Genomic DNA, 20,105 nt, shown 5'->3' on the forward strand with positions numbered 1-20,105 from the left:
TATTTACATATATACATATTTACATAATTACAGAGATACATATATACACATTTACATAATTACAGAGATACATATATACATAATTGCAGAGATGCATATATACATATTTACATAATTGCAGATACATATATACACATTTACATAATTACAGAGATACATATATACATAATTGCAGAGATGCATATATACATATTTACATAATTGCAGAGATGCATATATACATATTTACATAATTACAGAGATACATAATTGCAGAGATACATATATACATATTTACATAATTACATAATTACAGAGATACATAATTACATAATTACAGAGATACATATATACATATTTGCAGAGATACGTATATACATAATTGCAGAGATACATATATACACATTTACATAATTACAGTGATACATATATACATAATTACAGATATACATATATACATATTTACATAATTACATAATTACTGAGATACATGTTCACATATCAACATAATTACATAGATACATACATACATATTTACATTATATACATATAAACATAGATACATATATACAGGCATTCTAATTAGGCGGCGGGGGCTGTTATTTGCGTCAGGCGGAGGGTGATCTAGTTCTTTATGTTGGCGGCGGCGGTGCTAAAACGGATGGCTGTCTAGTGTGCGGGGGCTTTGCGGGCGGTCTCCTGGCAGGGTCTTCTTTGTCTGAGTGGGCGGCTGGCAGTGCTGGTATCTTGTCTGAGTGGGCGGCTGGCGGTGCTGGTATCTTGTGTGAGTGGGCGGCTGGCGGTGCTGGTATCTTGTCTGAGTGGGCGGCTGGCGGTGCTGGTATCTTGTCTGAGTGGGCGGCTGGCGGTGCTGGTATCTTGTCTGAGTGGGCGGCTGGCGGTGCTGGTATCTTCTTTGGATGGACGGCTGGCGGTGCTGGTATCTTCTTTGGATGGGCGGCTGGCGGTGCTGGTATCTTCTTTGGATGGGCGGCTGGCGGTGCTGGTATCTTCTTTGGGTAGGCGGCTGGCGGTGCTGGTATCTTCTTTGGATGGACGGCTGGCGGTGCTGGTATCTTCTTTGGATGGGCGGCTGGCAGTGCTGGTATCTTCTCTGGGTAGGCGGCATTGGTTGCTGGTATCTAGTTGGGCTGAGCAGTTTGGGTTGTTGAAATCCTGCACATATATACATACATATGAATGAAAACCTCATCTCTCTTTTCTTCTCAGTGTAACACAATAATCAGATGATGACTGCTAGGAATACATATATAATAACTATGCTTTCTCCTACAATTGGTCTCATTACTGTTATTATCATTACTCGCTCCTGGTGCAGGTTATAGCGCACCAGGCGGGACCTGCCAATGAAGTAATCCCACAATTCTTAGAATATCTGGTGCAATGTATGCTGGCAGATGGAAATTCATGACTGACGATTGCACCAGCTCTTAAAAAATTGCTCCCAATGGGCGGAGATAAAACACATGAAGCACTTACCTTGTTCTCCTGTTTCTTGGCTCTTTTAATTTCAGTGGCGTCACTAGAAGAGAAAACTTTGATGAGAAAAACCGCCTCTGTAACATGAAAACTTGTGTATGACTATGAGATCTACAATGTCTTCTATCCATTCTATTCTGTAATCCTTTCCCTTCCTCATAGGCGGAAAAACCTCTCAGGAATTTGCAGGAATGAAAAGCTTTATAATGTACAGATGTGTGAGGGATCAGTGATGTGGAGAGTAAATTCTCTATGAGCTTGGTGTAGAGCCAATCGCTGAGTATCTCCAGACTTCAGAGGAGACTATAAGAAAACTACAAAAAACACCTTGAGCATCTAGTCCTCTATTTCAGCTGCTATCGCTTCTATTCCCTAGCTATCCTGTGATGTGCCATTTAATAGCAGGTCCCCAGTGGAGCCAATGACAGGCCTCAGGGCCTTTACATACATTGGGGCTCATTTACTAAGGGTACAAATGCCAAACATTCGTCGGGTTTCCCGAATATTTCCGTTTAGCCCCAAATTGCCCCACGATTTTGGCGCACGCGATCGGATTGTGGCTTTCACCCGACAGAAATGGGGGGGTGGCCGTCGGACAACCTGACGGATTCGAAAAAACCGCGGAATTTAAAAAACGATTTGTGACGCAAGATCACGCACTTACATGCACCAGGAAGAACAAGGTGAACTCCGGCGGACCTCGGCGCAGCAGCGACACCTGCTGGATATCGGGCACACGACCCTAGTGAGTGCTGGCAGACCCGAATCCTCGTCGGACAACGCTCCACGGGATCGCGACTGGACCGGGTAAGTAAATGTCCCCCATTGTGCTACATGTATAGAGGTCACCACTGAAGCCAGAGATTGACCGCAGCAGTGACCTGCCCTCGAAGCAGCGTTGTGCCTCCAATGGATATGTACGACTAAATGTCACCCAATGAAAGTACTGGCCGGCAAGAAGCTTTTGGCCTCAAAAAGTAAATAAATTGCAAAATAAACACTTTTAAAAAAAGAAGCTTTTGGCCTGAAAAGGCTCCTGGTTTGGGACCGTCAGGAGGTAAGAAAACATTTACTATTTTATTATTGCCTGCATTTTAAGGGGGTTCTGAATAGAGGGTGGCAGAAGGAGATGGTGCATGGGTCACTATTAAGTGGGATGGGGCAGCTGCTGCATATAGAGGGGGGATGCTGTATTGTGTGGAGGGTTGCTGTATAGAAGATAAGGGAAGGGATGCTCTATAGAATGGGGGTGCTTTATTGTGAAGGGCGGCAGGGACAGGCGAGGATACCGTATGGTGGAGGGGTATTACATATAAAAGAGACACTGAAAAGCCATACAGATATATTACAGGAACATTAAACTGCAAGTGACTGTAGTATTTTTAGGGGAGCAGTGTGAAGGCATGTTGCAAAAACGCCTGGTGTCAAATACATCAGAAATACATCCCAGCTGGGAGGGGTCATTATGAAATTCTGTGCCTAATGGAGAAGAATTGTTCCTACACATCAGAAGGCGCCATGAATGTTATAATATTAAGCAAAGGAGAAACGTCAACCGTAAGTCGTCACATAATGATACTATTATCTTGTGTGGTCTGGGAGAATTGGTCTTGTTTTGGTGATGAAGATGTTGTAAGGTGAAGCACAGAATTGCCTATTACACATCATATATAAAGTAACACTTATAGGATATTCACCTTCCTGGGACTGCTCTTCTCCTTCTCTTAAATTTGGCTGTAGAAGGTTTCCAGGTGTAATAGTATTTGACAATTTGCGCTGTAGATTTTTGAGGAATCTGCAAAAAGAAGCTTTTGGTAAGAGGAGAAGAAATATACAATATTACAGCCCTGATAATCTCAGTTACCCATTTACACCAGTCACATGACACAGGCCTGGACACATAAGGATTTTTCCATATCGCTGATGACTGTAGATGTATTTGTGCTTAGGAGATGCCAGAAATGTCTTCTTCTTTCCCAGTCAGAAGATTATTAATCTTTTAAAGAAAATCTAGCATAGTAATCCATTACTTACTCATAGATCCAGGCACATAGGCTTTGGTAATCTTGTTATATGTGTCATCTATGGCCTCTTTCCTTCTAAAATCAACATTTACGATTATGCTAATGAGTCTTAGGGCTCCTCAAAGCAGGTCTCCCCTCCCCCTATACTTCCTGCTGCTGCTGGATTATACAGGAAGAGGGAGGAGGGAGAGATCAGGGGGAGGGTGAGACATGTTCTGCTCATTGTAACCGGCTGTGAATCTTCATCTCTGGAAACCTCCACCAGTGCTTCTCAGGCTTATATTAGAAGGAAGGAGGTCATGGATAACAAATATAAAAAGATACCAAGTCACGTTGCCTGGATCTATGAGTAAGTGCCCCTGGTTTATCCATGCTTCATGTTAGATTTCCTTTAATTTTTGTGGCAAGGCAGAAGAATCCACATCAATGGCGCGTCTTCACTTAAAACCGTCATTATTATTATTAATTTATTATTATTATTATTATTAAAAGATGAACTACGCGTTTCGGTGCTCTACCAGCGCCTTCGTCAGGTTCAGAGTAATAGATTATAAAAGTAAAAGAGTACTAAAGTAATAATCTATTACTCTGAACTTGACGAAGGCGATGGAACAGCGCCGAAACGCTTAATTCATCTTTTAATAATAATAAAGACAGTTTTAAGGGAAGATGCGCCATTGATGTGGATTGTTCTGCCTTGCCACAAAGATACATCTCCAGCTGCGGGATAAACCTATGGATGCTTATTCCTCGTGGAAACACTGTGTTTTCCCTTCTGTTTTCGGTTCAGTGGATCCGTGCCCTAGATTTCCTTTAATGTCATGGAAGCTGTAGGTCAGTATGTAGTCGGTTGGGGAAGCTTTGGAGACCCGGCTAATAATGTTGTATTTATGGCTCCTGAGATACTGGTATAAAGAGTCTACAGATGGGGCTCGGAGGAGAAGAAGAGGTTGCAGTAGTTCTTTAAACTGGGGTCCATAAGTCTTTAGCTACATCCTTCATCACAGTAGTTACAGCTATTTATATGGGCAGCTCCTGAATATAGAAGGTCTTTAGGTACATATGAAGTTCCCGGGAGGGGATTACATACATTTCTATCAACGTCTCTACCCAATCTTACCATTTTCTGGATGAGATGGAATCTCTTCCCATATATTCTTAGTCCTTTAACAAATAATCTTTTTTCCTCATCAGACCAATTCTCAGTTATTGGCATGAAATCTTTTATTTCAGACATGGCTTTTTTGATGTCATAGTTGTTGATATGTAACAGTGCAAGAGCCTGTGAGAGAAGGATGAGCTCACGTTAGCAGGTGGAAGGGTAACATACAGGGACTATATAGAGCTACACAATGCATCAAAACTTTAATACTTTTTCAATATTGGAAAGCATAGAATGTTTCAATGCGGATCCTGTCGGTCCTGGGTAGCTGCGCTGTTCTAGGGATTTCTGATGTAGAGACTGTGAGACATTGTTGGTTCCTGCACTGCAGATAGCAGATGTGTCTGGCATCAGGCAGAGCAGGAACCAACTTCATGGGGGAAGTCACATCACCTGCCCATATATTGTATTTCCACATCTCAGAGGGTTTCCCCTGACATAAGGTCAAGGGAAAGATAGGTCCTTCGCCTCATTGTACAGCAGTTTTTATTGAAACTGTTTCTAGTTCTGTCACATTTGCAGACCCCCTGAGATAAAATAATAGTGAGAACCCACAAAGAGTGACCCAAATTTTTGGGAAATACACTCTTCAAGAAATTTAGCTAGGGGTACAGTGAGCATTTGACCTCACAGATGCTTTCTAAAAAGTAATGTACAATGGCTGGTGCAGAGTTACAAATTTTATTTTCCTAAAAGAACACTATTTTAGTGCCCAATATGTTGTACCCAAATTGTGCCACTATGAAAGTAATCAGTCTTCTTAATATTTAGTGTTTACTAATTTTATAAACAATGTAAACTCTTACCTGAAAATACCATAAGTTTCAGGAGTAAAAGAACAGTATGCTAAACTGTTACACAGCACTGGCTGACAACTGCAGAGTCTCTGTATGTGGGCTGACCCCCGCCCTAAGGCACGAACATGGCACTCTCACCCTATCACCCCCTTCACTATCAAGCATATCAGCAACAGCAGCAGGAGCTCCATGTCACACAACTGGGTGCAACAGAGCACCGAATCTAGAACTGTCTAGCCTGTGTCTATTTGTTATGAGCACTAGCATATTTGTTTCCTCATATATAATGTGGTCATGTTAATTTGTATTGTGCTGTATCCCAGGGGATCAATAAATTACTATTGTATTGTATCCTGCTAAAAAGGTAGGGACCATTATTCGGCTTGAGTTCAGATATTGATGAGACAATTTTTGGTTCTATGCCTCGAAGATAGCAGAACAGTGCTGAAAAGTAACAGATCCCGCACTGTGTGACCTCTAGGATTGAGGGGGTCATTGTAGCGGCATATTCTAGCACCCTTTTTCTTGTGAAGGCTAAACCCTGGGAGTACCGTGATGTAGTCTTCTTGCACAGCAAGTACATTACTTATACCTTTCTCTCCCTGCCACGGGCACTTTTCTCCTAAACCACATGATGATTTATGGGGTTTTTTATTGCCACAATTTACAAGCAATGTATTTTTTATTTTCTGTTTTATTATGTATTTTGTCATATTATTTGCGGGACGAGACACTTTTTAAGTTGCATAATTATGGGGTGGCTATACCTTATAGGTGAACTTTTATTCTATCTCATAGGTGATCCAAAAAAACAATGAATTGTGCAGTTAATTAATTTATTTCTTTTTTGCCCTTCACTGTTTTGTACAAGTAGCATGTTAGCGTTAGTCTATGGGTCAGTATCAATAAGGTGATACCCCCTTTGTATAGGTTTTTATGTTTTACTAATTTTTCTGATTAAAAATTTATTTACTGCAAAATTGCTTGTTTTTTCTGCTGGTGGCACTGGGGTTAATTTGGAGTCTGCAGTTGCTTTCTTTGTCTTTAAAGGGTTTTTTTTTTTAAAGGGGCCTAACTTGCTGATCAGTGGGGGTCTCAGTACTGAGACCCCAGTACTGAGTCTCAGTACTGAGACCCCATCAGATCGCGAAAACAAGCGATCCACATCGCTCCATCAGATTATTGGAGCAGACCGTTCTCCTCTATAATTAATCTATATGGAGCTGATGGAAATTGCTGAGCGCCATGATCTCCATCCGATCTCCGTCAGCTCCATAGAGATTAAAGGAGCAGAACAGTCATGCCCAGCCATCTGCTCCATTGATCTGTTGGAGAGACAAGGGGTCCGTCGGACACCTCATTTTTGCAACCTGTGGGGGTCTCAACACTGAAACCCTCACTGATCAGCAAGTTAGGCCCTATTCGGTGGATAGGGCCTAACATTTCTTCGTGGGAAAACCCCTTAAAGTAAGCAAGTAAGAGGAGAGAGGAGGACACAGAATTGCTGTTCCTGATGGTCATTATTCTCTCTCATATCCCTGAACAGGAGAGAGATATGCTGGGATCAGGAACAGCTACAGGAATGTTTGGCAGAAGATGGCAGATGGCAGGAGAAATGACTGAGGGTTCGTTCACACATTCAGTTATTCAGCTGCAGTTTTTGAAGCCAAATGCAGGCGTGAATCATAATTGTTGAGAACACATCATTGAGAGAAACTGGTTCTCCTCTTTATCAATCCACTCCTGGTTTAGACATTAAAAATTTGCATCTGAAAAACTGAACGTGTGAATGCACCCTGAGGGGTCTTCGCCCTAAGGATGCTGTCACACTGTGCGTTCTTGGACAGTTTTTGGACCGCTCTTGGTGCGTTTGTAAATCTGCCTTTTAATCTCTTTTCCTTCATTTCTGGAAGTGTAAGCAGCTGTGAAACGGAATCAAACCAGCCAAACGAACGCTAAACATGTAAAACTGTATGTGTTTTCAGTGTTACCACTGAGCTATGAAATCCCCCGCTGTCAATAGGATATTCCCTAACTAAGAGCTTCAGTACACTTACACTTGTACACAGGCTTAGTGAACTGCTATATAGAGATGGATCTTCTAAGAGATCACTACATTGTCCTTTTGTATGCAGAATTATATTCAACACAAATAAGTGTAATTCATAAAAATGTATACAACAAAATAAAATATATACATTACTTTAATATTAATAAGACAACCATGACAATACAGTCAAAATAATATTTATTGCATTTTTTTTTTTAATTTAACACGTAAGTCCCTGAAGGATATCTGTGTATTATGTGCGTATTTACCACACAATATTTCAGTAGTAGTGTAATGTTTGTGCATATGACAATCCCATACACACAATGCAGAAAAAATATCAAATCGCCTTATCACTGCAGATGTTTCATCCGTAGCAAATAAGTAACATGTCCCTTATTCCTGAGGATGTTGCTGTGGAAATGAAACTTTGTAGGACTAGTCACACATTACCTGTTCTTCATTATAACCATGTTCGGTCTTGGTGATATTAATGTATTCATCCACTGCAAAATAATGAGAGAGAATTACCGTAGCTTATTTCTATGTGATGTGTAACTTAAAGTCATTGGGGGTCATTTATCATATGACGACGCTCGTGCCCCGTATGATAGCTCTTGATGTATTCTGCGAATACCTATGCAGTGTTTATTTCTATGCCAGGCCCTACCTGGCATTGAAATAAATGAGGTTGTAGTGAGTGTGCAGGCACAAGGGGAGGAATGGCCCACTCCCTGGCCTGCACCCTCCTCTTCCCACCCCTCCACAACCCCATGCCATATAGGTGACAGAAAGGGGAAAATAATCGCAAGTGCTAGTAATAAGATAGCATTTGCGACTATTTCAGGCGTGGAGTGGCGCAGAAGCCCTGATACATACCCCCCAGTATACTCATGTGCTTAGTGGTTTACCTACTGACAATACTCTTCATCCCAAAACTAATGACAACTCATCACTGCTGTACCTAAAAGACATCTAACTCTGCTACATCTGAATGCTATCTCTACATTGCTGCTTTAGTTACTTACATTCATCATCCGGGATGTTGTGGTCTGGGGACCAGAGTTTGGTGCAAAATACCTCTGTCGAGGGTTCTCCAATTTCTGTAACAGGGAATATGTGTGCTAAGTAAATTAAGGCATAAGATAATCTTAATCTGTTATCCCTATCACATATCCTAACTATATATATCACCTCTGCCGTGGTTATTACTCCTGCTGGTACTTCAGCTCTTACTGACTTATGAAACCCATTCCCAATCCACAGGGATTCCCATAGATGTTAATGGAATGAATGTAAAGCCACACAACAGCGCTCCATTCACATCGGGGCTCTAGGGGACTCGTTGGTTCCCACTTTTGTGATCACTGGAAGGTCTGTTTACAGGGTAGAAGTGTCATCATCACCCCTTATAGCGCCCCCTTAGCATATTGATGTTGACTGCAGATGGGATAACTGTCACAACTGTCACTGCGGCTCATAGCTTCCACTGGTAGGGATCACATGACTATGTCGGATTACAGGCAGCGCTCCTAAACCAGAGTGACGGATGTGCCTCTGGTCCCCACACTCCTGGTCCCCCATTCAGTGCTGCCTGTGCCCTTTTATATAAGCTACACCCCCTATGAAGACCACTCCTGACTGTAAAGGATTCCCCCAGGATGAGTTCCCCGGTGGATATCATCTAATCTAATACTTTGTATTTATTTAAAATCTAGCCCCGCTCAGGTCGCCAGTCATCTATACCTGGTAGGCGCAGCATTTTCGGTGCTAGTAGCGAGCTTTGGTAAGTCTTGTCTTCTCAAATCCAGAGAAGAGTCTTCACTTTCCAAAGTGTTGCTGTGGTCTGAGTATATTCCACAGAACCACATGGAAGATTGTTGTTACCAAGTAACTTCTTGTGATGTCAGAGGATTCTATATAGTGATGTCATAGACCCCTGTGAGTGCACTGCCTAGAGTGATAGCTTCTAGGTCATATAATGGAAGTCTATGGGTGGGGGACGCTTCCAAATATATTCAATACAGTGCTTCCAGATTAATTATAGTTCCTCCTCCTTGGAGTTTTTCCCCAAACTGATTTTAGCATATCAAGTCACCCTTTATATGGCCCTTCAAATTATAATGAAGTACCTCTCATCCATTTTTACAGTTGCTCATAATATGAATACAGCAATTGAACCAAGCTTACCTCAGACACAAGTGTCATTCAGCTGCTACCCCCTAACAGTGTGCTCCCAAATACTGGGAGAGAGCCCCTCTAAAGATATGTGCGCCATTGTGTAGGGGCACATTTACTAAGGGTCCACGGAGCGCATTTCCATCAGGTTTCCCGACTGTTTCTGTTTTGCGCCATTTAAAATTCAAATTGTGTCGCAAGACAATGCACTCACATACACTGGTAAGAAGAAGGGGAACTCCGCTGGACCTGAGTGGGGAAGCAACACATGCAGGATCTCGGGTGCATGATCTTGTTGAATCGCGGCAGACTTCATCCTCATCGGAAAAGGCACCTTGGGGATCGCGCAGGGACCTGGTAAGTAAATGTGCCCCATAATAATGCCCACTCTATGTCATACCCATATCTGACCCCCACACTACTTAAAGGGTCTGGTCACTTTACCTCATGTATTTTGTAACGTGTGTGTAAGTGCGGGGGCAGTATATTAGGAAATTTACCAATATACATAATTTCCCCTCTCATGATCTGTAGGGTAATGTAATTATGCTTTATTTGTATGCATCATTGTACTCTGATATACTGTATTATTCTTAGCTGTGTATTATATTATTTGTTACTTCTATAACCGCTATTACTCTACATCAACCAATTTGCCAACTACCTGCATAAGCTGCATAACATTAGGATACATGATGTATATATATTTTCTGTTGCTATTTAATTCAGGAACGGGGAGATTGTAGTTCTCGTCCCATTTATTGAGTTTTTAAGTGGTTTTATTTTTTGTTACCTTAATAAAGATTGTCATGTTCCAATAATCACATCTGCTTCTTTGTATATTTCTTATATTTAATATTACCCCAAAGTTTATAATTTACCAATATACATCTATTAATAGTTCTGCTCTGCTTTCTTGATATGTAAAGTGAAGCCTCCTGTCTTTTACCTCATCAGCCAGAGATTCCTGTCCATAAAATGGCCGCAGATGGAGGGTCATGTGATCTCTCACTGTCCATGAGTAATGGCCGTTAGAGATCACATGACCCTCTATCTGCAGCCATTACATGGACTGGATTGTTACATGGACTGCTGCACTCACATTTAATTATAACTAGAGATGAGCGAACATACTCGTCCGAGCTTGATGCTCGTTCGAGCATTAGCGTACTCGAAACTGCTCGTTGCTCGGACGAATACTTCGCCCGCTCGAAAAAATGGCATCTCCCGCCGTTTTGCTTTTTGGCGGCCATAAACAGAGCCAATCACAAGCCAGGAGACTCTGCACTCCACCCAGCATGACGTGGTACCCTTACACGTCGATAGCAGTGGTTGGCTGGCCAGATCAGGTGACCCTGGGATAGACTAGCCCCTGCCTGCGCTGCTCGGATCATTCTGTGTCTGGATGCCGCTAGGGAGAGAGCTGCTGCTGGTCAGGGAAAGCGTTAGGCTGTTCTATTAGCTTACTGCTAGGCAGGAGTGATTCTCAAAGAACCCAACAGCCCTTCTTAGGGCTACAATAACGTTATACATTTTTTTTTTCTATTTGCAGCTAGTACCATATTGTGAGGAATTTGCAGGGGGACTTGCTACCGTTGTGTTTAGCTCTTAGTGACACACATATCCACCTCAAACACCAAAGTGGGAAAATTTATTAGGGGTTTGATTTCAATTAGGCACAGTCTGCCAGTTTCTTTTTATTTTACGTTTATTTTTTTAATAACTCAGCGTCATCTCATCTGGCATAGCAGTGTGCTATCATACTTGGCTAGAAAATAGCCATAGGAGAATCCAAACGGCTTACTTAGGCCTACAATAGCGTTATATATTTTATTTCTGGTTGATCTGCTGGTGGCTGTCCTTGCTGTAGTGCATCTACTACCATATTGTGAGGAATTTGTAGTGAGACTTGCGACCGTTGTGTTTAGCGCTTAGTGACGCACATATCCATCGCAAAGACCGAAGTGGGAAAATTTATTAGGGGTTTGATTTCAATTAGGCACAGTCTGCCATTTACTTTTTATTTTACGTTTATTTTTTCATAACTCAGCGTCATCTCATCTGGCATAGCAGTGTGCTTTCATACTTGGCTAGAAAATAGCCATAGCAATAGGATAGCATCGTTTGGTTTTAAAAACTAAAAAACGCAAAAAAAAAAAAAAAAACACAAAAAAAACACAAAAAAAGTTAAAAAAAAATTAAAGTTATAACTTTCATTTTCAAAATGTTTAACCCGAGGGCTAGGGGTAGAGGACGAGGGCGGGACGTGGGCGTCCAACTACTGCAGGGGTCAGAGGCCGTGGTCCTGGGCGAGACACCACCTGCTTATGAGGGAGCAGGGGAACGCCGCAGAGCTACACTCCCTAGGTTCATGTCTGAAGTTACTGGGACTCGTGGTAGAGCACTGTTGAGGCCAGAACAGTGCGAACAGGTGATGTTGTGGATTGCCGACAATGCTTCGAGCAATTTGTCCACCAGTCAGTCTTCCACGCAGTCCACCCATGTCACCGAAATCGGCACTCCTCCAGCTCCTGCACCTCAGCCTCCCCCCCCCCCAGTCTGCCCCCTCCCAGGAAAATTTGGCATTTGAACCGGCATACTCTGAGGAACTGTTTTCTGGACCCTTCCCACAGTCACAAACCACTTGTCCGGTTGCTGCTGAGCAATTTTCCGATGTCCAGGTTTTCCACCAGTCGCAGTCTGTGGGTGATGATGACCTTCTTGACGTAGTGGAAGAAGTGTGTAAAGAGGTGTCCGACGATGAGGAGACACGGTTGTCAGACAGTGGTGAAGTTGTTGTCAGGGCAGGAAGTCCGAGGGGGGAGCAGACTGAGGGATCGGAGGATGATGAGGTGACAGACCCAAGCTGGGTTGAGAGGCCGGGTGAACACAGTGCTTCTGAGACGGAGGAGAGTCCTCGACCAGAACAGGTTGGAAGAGGCAGTGGTGGGGCAAGACGGAGAGGCAGGGCCAGAGCAGGTGCATCAGCGCCAAATGTGTCACGTAGTGAAGCTCCCGTGGTGAGGGGTCCCGCGGCGAGGGCTAGATTTTCAGAAGTCTGGAGGTTCTTTAAGGAAACACCAGATGACCGACGGACTGTGGTGTGCAACCTTTGCCAAACCAGGATCAGCAGGGGTTCCACCACTACTAGCTTAACTACCACCAGTATGCGCAGGCATATGAATGCTAAACACCCCACTCAGTGGCACCAAGCCCGTTCACCTCCGGCCGTGCACACCACTGCTCCTTCCCCTGTGTCAGCTGATAGTCAGCCCCCTGCCCAGGACCCTGGCACAAAAACCCCATCGTCGCCTCCACGATCCTCCACAGCATCCACCAGCGTTCAGCTCTCCATACCCCAGACGCTGGAGCGGAAACGGAAATATAGTGCAACCCACCCGCACGCCCAAGCCCTTAATGTCCACATCTCCAGATTGCTTAGCCTGGAGATGCTGCCCTATAGGCTAGTAGAGACCGAGGCCTTTCGCAACCTCATGGCGGCGGCCGCCCCTCGGTATTCGGTCCCCAGCCGCCACTACTTTTCCCGATGTGCCGTCCCAGCCCTGCACCAGCACGTGTCAGACAACATCATCCGTGCCCTGACCAACGCCGTTTCTGACAAGGTCCACCTGACCACGGACACGTGGACGAGTGCTGCCGGGCAGGGCCACTATATATCGCTGACGGCACATTGGGTTAACTTGGTGGAGGCTGGGACCGAGTCTGACCCTGCGGCTGGTCATATACTGCCGACGCCGAGGATTGCGGGGCCTACCTCGGTCCAGGTCTTTCAGGCCTACTATGCCTCCTCCTCCTCCCACCCCTCCTCCACCTCCTCCTCCGAACTACCATCCGTGGGCATGGCTAGCTCTAGGCACAGCAGCAGTGCCGTCGCTAAGCAACAGCAGGCGGTGCTCAAACTGCTGAGCCTAGGCGATAAAAGGCACACCGCCCAAGAACTATTACAGGGCATCACGGCGCAGACTGATCTGTGGCTGGCACCGCTGAACCTGAAGCCAGGCATGGTTGTGTGTGACAACGGCCGTAACCTGATGGCGGCTCTGCAACTCGGCAGACTGACACATGTGCCATGCCTGGCCCATGTGTTAAATCTGATAGTTCAGCGTTTCCTCAAGACATACCCCAATCTGTCTGATTTGCTCACGAAGGTGCGCCGCATCTGTGCGCATTTCTGGAAGTCCAGCACAGATGCTGCCACTCTCAGGGCAGCACAGCGCCGCCTCCAACTGCCTGCTCACCGACTGTTGTGCGACGTGCCCACGAGGTGGAATTCAACACTAACCATGTTATCCAAAGTTTACCAGCAGCGCAGAGCGATTGTAGACTGCCAGATGTCAACTTCCACCAGAACTGGTAGTCAGGTCAGTCAGCTTCCTCAAGTCTACAATGAGGAGTGGACGTTGATCTCTGATATCTGTCAGGTGCTGAGTAACTTCGAGGAGTCAACACAGATGGTCAGTGGTGATGCCGCCATCATCAGCCTCACCATCCCGCTGCTTGGCCTGTTGAAAAACTCTCTGATCAGCATGAAGTCGGAAGCTTTGCGCTCGTCACAAGAGACGGGGGAAGAAGATTCCCTTGTTGATAGCCAAAGCAACCTTAGGTCTGTTTCTCAGCGCATATCGGAGGAGGTGGAGGTGGAGGAGGATGAGGAGGAAGAGGAGGAGAATGTTGGCGAGACACAAGAGGGGACCATTGTTCAGTCCTTCACTGTTCAGCGTGTATGGGCAGAAGAAGATGAGTTGGAGGAGTTGGAGGAGGAGGAAATGGACAGTCAGGCCAGTGAGGGGAGTGAATTCTTGCGCGTTGGTACTCTGGCACATATGGCAGATTTCATGCTAGGCTGCCTATCCCGTGACCCTCGCGTTCAAAGAATTTATTCCAGCACCGATTACTGGGTATTCACTCTCCTGGACCCACGGTACAAGCAAATTCTTTCCACTCTCATCCCTGGAGAGGAAAGGAGTGTGAGAATGCATGAATACCAGCAGGCCCTGGTGCACAAGCTGAAACACTATTTCCCTTCTGACAGCGCTAGCGGCAGAGTGCGTAGTTCTGCGGGACAAGTAGCGAGGGAGAGTAGGCGAGCAGGCAGCTTGTCCAGCACTGGCAAGGGTACGCTTTACAAGGCTTTTGCCAGCTTTATGTCACCCCAGCAAGACACTGTCACCTGTCCCCAGTCTCGGCAGAGTAGGGCTGATCTTTACAGAAAGATGGTGAGCTAGTACGTAGCTGACCATACCATCGTCCTAAATGATCACACAGCTCCCTACAACTACTGGGTTTCAAAGCTGGACATGTGGCACGAACTGGCGCTGTACGCCTTGGAGGTTCTTGCCTGCCCTGCCGCTAGCGTGTTGTCCGAGCGGGTTTTCAGTGCAGCTGGTGGCATCATCACCGATAAGCGTACACGCCTGTCGACTGACAGCGCTGACAGGCTGACGCTTATTAAGATGAATAAAGCCTGGATTTCTCATAATTTCCAATCTCCACCAGGTGAAGGAAGCTCAACCTGAATAATTTATGCACTCCTCCTCCTCATTTTCCTCCTTCTCCTCCTCTTTGTACACTAAAGCAGAGGAAACTGGCTATTTTTTGACAGGGCCCACTGGCTCTAGCTATAGTACTTTATGCATTAAATTTTTCTGGAGGGCCACCTACCCGGTCCTCTGTTTTAAACAATTTTTGGGAGTGCCACATACAGGCACTCAATCTATTCAATTTTTCTGGAGAGCCACCTACCTGCTCCTCTGGTTTGAAAACTTTTTTGGACTGCCACATACAGGCACTCAATCTATTTCATTTTTCTGGAGGGCCACCTACCTGCTCCTCTGGTTTGAAAACTTTTTTGGACTGCCACATACAGGCACTCAATCTATTCAATTTTTCTGGAGGGCCACCTACCTGCTCCTCTGGTTTGAAAACTTTTTTGGACTGCCACATACAGGCACTCAATCTATTTCATTTTTCTGGAGGGCCACCTACCTGCTCCTCTGGTTTGAAAACTTTTTTGGACTGCCACATACAGGCACTCAATCTATTTCATTTTTCTGGAGGGCCACCTACCTGCTCCTCTGGTTTGAAAACTTTTTTGGACTGCCACATACAGGCACTATCCAAATTAAATTGTCTCCATAGCAGCCTCCACACGTTGTCTCCATTGCTACCTCCAAAAGTCGTCCATATAGCTGCCTCCATACATCGTCCCCTTATCAAACGAGGTGTGTCAGGCAGAAATTTGGGTTGTTTTCATGGATTCCACATCAAAGTTGTTAACTTTGTCGCCACCCTGCTGTGTTATCCACAAAATATACTGGCAAACTTTTACCATTTACGGATATTACTTCAGCGCTTCTTGCGCATCTGTTTACATTCCCCTCACCCGCCATATCCCAAACTTATAAGAACGCTACTACACTTAACTTGGTGGAGGCTGGGACCGAGTCTGACCCTGGGGCTGGTCATATACTGCCGACGCAGAGGATTGCGGGGCCTACCTCGGTCCAGGTCTCAAAGGCCTACTATACCTCCTCCTCCTCCCACCCCTCCTCCACCTCCTCCGAATTACCATCCGTGGGCATGGCGCCATCAGTCGGTAGCTCTAGGCACAGCAGCAGTGCCGTCGCTAAGCGACAGCAGGCGGTGCTCAAACTGCTGAGCCTAGGCGATAAAAGGCACACCGCCCAAGAGCTATTACAGGGCATTCCACATCAAACTTGTTAACTTTGTCGCCACCCTGCTGTGTAATCCACAAAATATACTGGCAAACTTTTATCATTTACCGATATTATTTCAGCGCTTCTTGCGCATCTGTTTACATTCCCCTCACCCGCCATATCCCAAACTTATAAGAACGCTACTACACTTGATCTTATACAAAAGGTTCTTAGAAGTGCTGTTTGGGGAGTAGCCTAGAGACAGGGGCTTGGATTGGCGAAAGCTCGCCTAGCAGCGGAGCGCCAGCTCCATGCCAAGATCCAACTAACATAGTTTTAACTGCAGCACCTTTAATCTACTACTAGTTCACTGCCTCCATAATAATAATAATAATAATCTTTATTTATATAGCGCCATCATATTCCGTAGCGCTTTACAAATCATAGGAAACAAATACAAATGTAATGTAACAGAGCACAACATTTGTATGGAACAACAGGAGTGAGGTCCCTGCTCGCCAGAGCTTACGGTTTATGAAAATGATGGGGTAACACGAGGTAAAAGAATATTTAATGGTCAAGCCATTCTTCTTAGGGAATAGAACAAAATATAATAAATGGAATTGCTGTCGCTTGAACCACTCAGCCGTCATCTTATATACCAGGTCCAGGGTGAATGGGACTGCAGAGAAGTCTGGTGCCTGTTGGTTGCTGGATAACAGATGGGAGGACGACACAGGACGGGTTAGTAGAAGAGTTAAAACTTCATGCAGTTAATGAGTGTTATAGGCTTGCCTAAAGAAATGGGTTTTAAGAGCACGTTTGAAACTTTGGAGGTTAGCTATTAGTCTGATAGTCCGGGGCAGAGCATTCCATAGAATTGGTGCAGCTCTAGAGAAGTCTTGGAGACGCGAGTGGGAGGTCCGCACTAGGGTAGAGGTTAATCTAAGATCACTGGCGGATCTAAGAGCACGGGTTGGGCGATAGACTGAGATAAGAGAGGAGAGGTAGGGGGGTGCAGCATTATACAGAGCTTTATGGATGAGGGTCATTATTTTAAACTGTATTCGAAAGGAGACTGGCAGCCAGTGCAGCGACTGGCATTAACTGTAGGCATACATGGTCCCCTTATCAAACGAGCTGTGTCAGGCAGAATTTTGGGTTGTTTTCATGGCTTCCACATCAAACTTGTTAACTTTGTCGCCACCCTGCTGTGTAATCCACAAAATATACTGGCAAACTTTTATCATTTACCGATATTATTTGAGCGCTTCTTGCTCACCTCCTTTGGTTCCTCTCTGCCACCCATTGGTTTTAAGCCTGAGTCCATTTGGGGTATGTTGCCAAGACACTCTCTAGCCTGCCGCTGCTGCCGCTGCCTCTGCATGCCGTCCCCTATAGTGTCAGGGTCAATTATTGGATGTTTTAGATGCTATCTAGCTTCATTCTGTCACTCTGTCATGGCCATGCTGTTGCCCATAATTTTGGCATAATGGTGCGTTTACGCAGCCTCAGAGGCATCCATGCATGCTGCCCCTGCTGTTTCCTGTCCATTTCCGTGGTGTTTCCATCCTTTTCTGAGGTTCCCAGGTGTTTGGCCAAGCTTCGCTGTGCAGAGCCTTGGTCCCCTTGAAAAATGCTCGAGTCTCCCATTGACTTCAATGGGGCTCGTTATTCGAGATGAGCACTGGAGCATCGGGAAAAGTTCGTCTCGAATAACGAGTACCCGAGCATTTTAGTGCTCGCTCATCTCTAATTATAACCAATTGTACATTTGTCTTAAAGACGTGGGTACAATTGATTATTTTTGTTGCTACTACTATAGGATCAAGTGCTAAACCAATCAAGCGCTAAACCAATTTGTCAGTCACTGTACGGCAATACTGCTATGATTGCGACCTTGCTTGCAGGTATTAGCACTTTTTGAATATACCAAGGACTTAGGACTCCTGAACCTGAACTACATTGCCCCTTTGTACCATCTAATGTTTTTGGTGCATGATCGGAAAGGGGTTTAATAAACAAGGATTGTGTAGTTCATGCTAATAAAAGTTATTCCAGTTATAAAGTAAATTAAAAGTGTAATTATGTAGAAGTTTAATATGCAACAAAGAGTTTGTCAAGATGTTTGATATTCCTTTGCGGGTTTATGGGCTTGTGAACTGCATTAGCGGTTGGGGCCAGAGTGGTGGTGAAGGTAAGTAAGTTGTGGTTGGATAGTACAGTAGTATTAGATAGTTTGGATATGGAAAAGAGCCGGTGCAAATTAAGTCTAGCCTAGGGCCCTCTCTGTCACTGGCTGTGGTGGCCCTTGTACATTGTGGAAGCTTTCACATGTATAGATATACTTGCTTTCACCTAAGAGGTATTCTGCGACTGTATACATAGATAAATAATAGAGCTATTTGGTTACTGTTCTTTACATGCAGTATAAGTGAGGCCCCATAAGGAAGGTACTGATAGATGATTCAACACATGGTACTTGCTTTTCAACCTTCACTCTCATATGTTCGGAAGAAAGATAACCACTAAACTTTCCTCCGACTGAGGTATTTCTCACGTTATATATTGATGATTGAGACAGCTTTTTTGTAATTTTTTATTTACATATATACATATTTACATAATTACAGAGATACATATATACATATTTACATAATTACAGATATACATATATACATAATTGCAGAGATACATATATACATATTTACATAATTACATAATTACAGAGATACATATATACATAATTGCAGAGATACGTATATACATAATTACAGAGATACATATATACATAATTACAGATATACATATATACATATTTACATATCAACATAATTACATAGATACATACCTACATATTTACATTATATACATATAAACATAGATACATATATACAGGCATTCTAATTAGGCGGCGGGGGCTGTAATTTGGGTCAGGCGGAGGGTGATCTAGTTCTTTATGTTGGCGGCGGCGGTGCTAAAACGGATGGCTGTCTAGTGTGCGGGGGCTTTGCGGGCAGTCTCCTGGCGGGGTCTTCTTTGTCTGAGTGGGCGGCTGGCAGTGCTGGTATCTTGTCTGAGTGGGCGGCTGGCGGTGCTGGTATCTTCTTTGGATGGACGGCTGGCGGTGCTGGTATCTTCTCTGGGTAGGCGGCATTGGTTGCTGGTATCTAGTTGGGCTGAGCAGTTTGGGTTGTTGAAATCCTGCACATATATACATACATATGAATTCTAAACCTCATCTCTCTTTTCTTCTTAGTGAAACACAATAATCAGATGATGACTGCTAGGAATACATATATAATAACTATGCTTTCTCCTACAATTGGTCTCATTACTGTTATTATCATTACTCGCTCCTGGTGCAGGTTATAGCGCACCAGGGGGGACCTGCCAATGAAGCGATCCCACAATCCTTAGAATATCTGGTGCAATGTACGCTGGCAGATTAAAATTCAAGACTGACGGATGCACCAGCTCTTAAAAAATTGCTCCCAATGGGCAGAGATAAAACACATGAAGCACTTACCTTGTTCTCCTGTTTCTTGGCTCTTTTAATTTCAGTGGCGTCACTAGAAGAGAAAACTTTGATGAGAAAAACCTCCTCTGTAACATGAAAACTTGTGTATGACTATGAGATCTACAATGTCTTCTATCCATTCTATCCTGTAATCCTTTCCCTTCCTCATAGGCGGAAAAACCTCTCAAGAATTTGCAGGAATGAAAAGCTTTATAATG

The 20,105-nt window shown here is 44.3% G+C and overlaps 2 protein-coding genes across 3 annotated transcripts in view; both read right to left on the bottom strand.

The window, feature by feature from the left end:
* Nucleotides 1–533: 533 nt before the first annotated feature.
* On the bottom strand, nucleotides 534–9,376 carry LOC140116469 (uncharacterized). The gene is made up of 7 exons (XM_072132985.1): nucleotides 9,259–9,376; nucleotides 8,541–8,615; nucleotides 7,966–8,018; nucleotides 4,624–4,785; nucleotides 3,177–3,274; nucleotides 1,480–1,522; nucleotides 534–1,155 (listed from the first exon to the last, which is right to left on the bottom strand). The coding sequence occupies exons 1-7, from the start codon at nucleotides 9,272–9,274 to the stop codon at nucleotides 649–651; spliced, it is 954 nt and encodes a 317-aa protein (XP_071989086.1). The 5' UTR covers nucleotides 9,275–9,376; the 3' UTR covers nucleotides 534–648.
* A 9,962-nt stretch (nucleotides 9,377–19,338) lies between these two features.
* The window catches only part of LOC140116470 (REST corepressor 3-like), a 31,991-nt gene continuing 31,224 nt past the window's right edge, over nucleotides 19,339–20,105 (bottom strand). The window contains exons 6-7 of one of the 2 annotated variants that reach the window (XM_072132987.1): nucleotides 19,897–19,939; nucleotides 19,339–19,571 (exon numbers count right to left, since the gene is read on the bottom strand). In XM_072132987.1, coding sequence (XP_071989088.1) covers nucleotides 19,362–19,571; nucleotides 19,897–19,939 — 253 coding nt within the window. In that variant the 3' untranslated portion in view covers nucleotides 19,339–19,361. The remainder of the gene's footprint in view (nucleotides 19,572–19,896; nucleotides 19,940–20,105) is intronic. The other variant, XM_072132986.1, reaches the window with a different exon arrangement.

Source organism: Engystomops pustulosus, chromosome 2, assembly GCF_040894005.1.
Source record: "Engystomops pustulosus chromosome 2, aEngPut4.maternal, whole genome shotgun sequence".
Lineage (NCBI taxonomy): Eukaryota > Metazoa > Chordata > Amphibia > Anura > Leptodactylidae > Engystomops > Engystomops pustulosus.